Genomic DNA, 2,428 nt, shown 5'->3' with positions numbered 1-2,428 from the left:
ACCCGCTGTACCCGCTGTACCCGCAGTACCCGCTGAACTCACCATCTCGCGGCGTCGGCGGCGTCTGGGTAAAGTAACTGTTGGGCTTGTCTGCAAAGAAACAAAGACCACAGGGCTGTCAGCACTTAGTTCCTTTGTGCACACTCTCCCCTCGCCCCTCCAGACCTCTGCCCACAGCTCCCCAGCAGCTTTCGGGCCAGCACTTCAGCACACACGTGCCCCGCACGAGCGGGCACTGACTCCCAGGGAATGCCCGGGAGGAAGAAGGGAGCAGCAGGAAGAGGAGCCAGGAGCCCCAGCTCTCCCACCTGTATGGATGGAGCACCTCCTGGGATGTGGCAGCAGCCCTCCCTGCCTGGCAGGTGGGGGCTTGTCTCAGCCTGTCATGTGCCATTTCGTCAGGGCTGTGATTGTCACCTCTCACACCCCCACCCACCTGGGCACTGACTCACCCAGTCCTGGGGTTCAGTGGGACTCACTGGGGAAAGGGGCAGCCTGGGGCAGCAGGGGGGGAAGATCCTACAGATGTGACCCAGAGCAATAGAATTACAGGATGGTTTGGGTTGGAAGGGACCTGAAAGATCATCCAGTTCCAACTCCCTGCATGGGCAGGGACACCTCCCACCAGCCCAGGCTGCTCCAAGCCCCATCCAACCTGCCCTTCAACACTGCCAGGGATGGGGCAGCCACAGCTTCCCTGGGCAACCTGGGCCAGGCTCTCACCAATGTCACAGCAAAAAATTCCCTCCTCATGTCTAACCTAAGTGTCACCTCTTCCAGCTTAAAGCCATGACTCCTGGTTCTGTCACTCCATGCCCTTATAAAAAGTCCCTCCCCTGCCTGGCAGGTGGGGGCTTGTCTCAGCCTGTCATGTGCCATTTCGTCAGGGCTGTGATTGTCACCTCTCACACCCCCACCCACCTGGGCACTGACTCACCCAGTCCTGGGGTTCAGTGGGACTCACTGGGGAAAGGGGCAGCCTGGGGCAGCAGGGGGGGAAGATCCTACAGATGTGACCCAGAGCAATAGAATTACAGGATGGTTTGGGTTGGAAGGGACCTGAAAGATCATCCAGTTCCAACTCCCTGCATGGGCAGGGACACCTCCCACCAGCCCAGGCTGCTCCAAGCCCCATCCAACCTGCCCTTCAACACTGCCAGGGATGGGGCAGCCACAGCTTCCCTGGGCAACCTGGGCCAGGCTCTCACCAATGTCACAGCAAAAAATTCCCTCCTCATGTCTAACCTAAGTGTCACCTCTTCCAGCTTAAAGCCATGACTCCTGGTTCTGTCACTCCATGCCCTTATAAAAAGTCCCTCCCCAGCTTTCCTGTAGCCCCTTCAAGTACTGGGAGGTGCTTTAAGTTATCCTTGGAGCCTTCCCTTCTCCAGCCTGAACAATGTGACACAGCCTCAGCACCAGCCAGCCCTCTGCCTTTGGATAACCCCTGATCAAGCAGGGAGGTGAGAAGAGTTCCACTGGGGCAGCTCCCTGCACAGCCCCTGCCACCCCGAGCAGGGAACACCCTCAGGTCAGGGTCAGACTGTGCTCTGCTCACGATTAATTGATGTGAGCAGGGCAGCAGAGCCAGGCTGTGGCAGAGGCCACACCACTCCTTCCTGGCCAGGGTCTGGGCCCTGCTCCTACCAGTCCTTTTCAAATGCATTTGTGTGTTTGACAGTTTTACACAGGGTTTATTTTCTACCCACGTACACAGCAGGGGAAGCAGGGCACCCCACAGCTGGGCTGGGGGATTCACCTGCCCTCTAAAGGTTTCCTCACAGCAGGTGCTTGCCACTTCCCAGCACCAGGGAGGTCAGAGACCTCGCTGTACCATGGAGCCCAGGCACTGGGAGGTTGAGCATCCATGCAGGAATGAGACAACAGAGCACAGTGCCTCGAGCAGCTGGTAATAGATGGATGCACCCACACCCAGGAACACAATCTATGCAGCCACCCCAGGGATCAGATCAACAGTCCAACCTCAGGGAAAACTCCTCTGGCTTGCCCCAGCCCTCTGCTGGCTCCTCAGTGTGAGAGACAACACAGAGAGCAGGGATCCTGGAGCAGCCCAGGAGGCACATCTCCCAGCAACGCGTACAGTGGAAGGACCCCACGAGGTCAGCACTTTGCAGCAGGGGAGCAGCAGAAGCCCCTGGCCAGGGCAGGACCCACAGCAACCACCTCCTGCCCCTCACCTGCCACCCTGCCCAGACCCTGCCTTGCCAGCGGACCAACCACACCCCCCAGCAGCATCACCCACACTCACACTCAAACAGCACATCAGGAGACAAAGTATTTGGGTGGAGGGGGGACACATACGACTCCTCCTGGACTCCCCAGCTTCTCCCCAGGCAGCAGCAAGTCAACAACACCCACTTGGGCACAGGGTGAAGCCCCCTCCCCAGAGCCCGACGCTGCCCTGACC

At 59.0% G+C, this 2,428-nt stretch overlaps 1 protein-coding gene across 1 annotated transcript in view; it reads right to left on the bottom strand.

The window, feature by feature from the left end:
- AGRN (agrin) overlaps nt 1-2,428 on the bottom strand; it is a 124,935-nt gene that overhangs the window by 76,468 nt on the left and 46,039 nt on the right. Inside the window, exon 3 of the mRNA XM_010005260.1 lies at nt 43-90. Coding sequence (XP_010003562.1) covers nt 43-90 — 48 coding nt within the window. The remainder of the gene's footprint in view (nt 1-42; nt 91-2,428) is intronic.

Source organism: Chaetura pelagica, unplaced genomic scaffold (genome assembly GCF_000747805.2).
Source record: "Chaetura pelagica isolate M959 unplaced genomic scaffold, ChaPel_1.0 scaffold159, whole genome shotgun sequence".
Taxonomy (NCBI): Eukaryota; Metazoa; Chordata; class Aves; order Apodiformes; family Apodidae; genus Chaetura; species Chaetura pelagica.
Note: the sequence above shows the minus strand (reverse complement) of the source record. Positions and strands in the feature narration are given on the sequence as shown.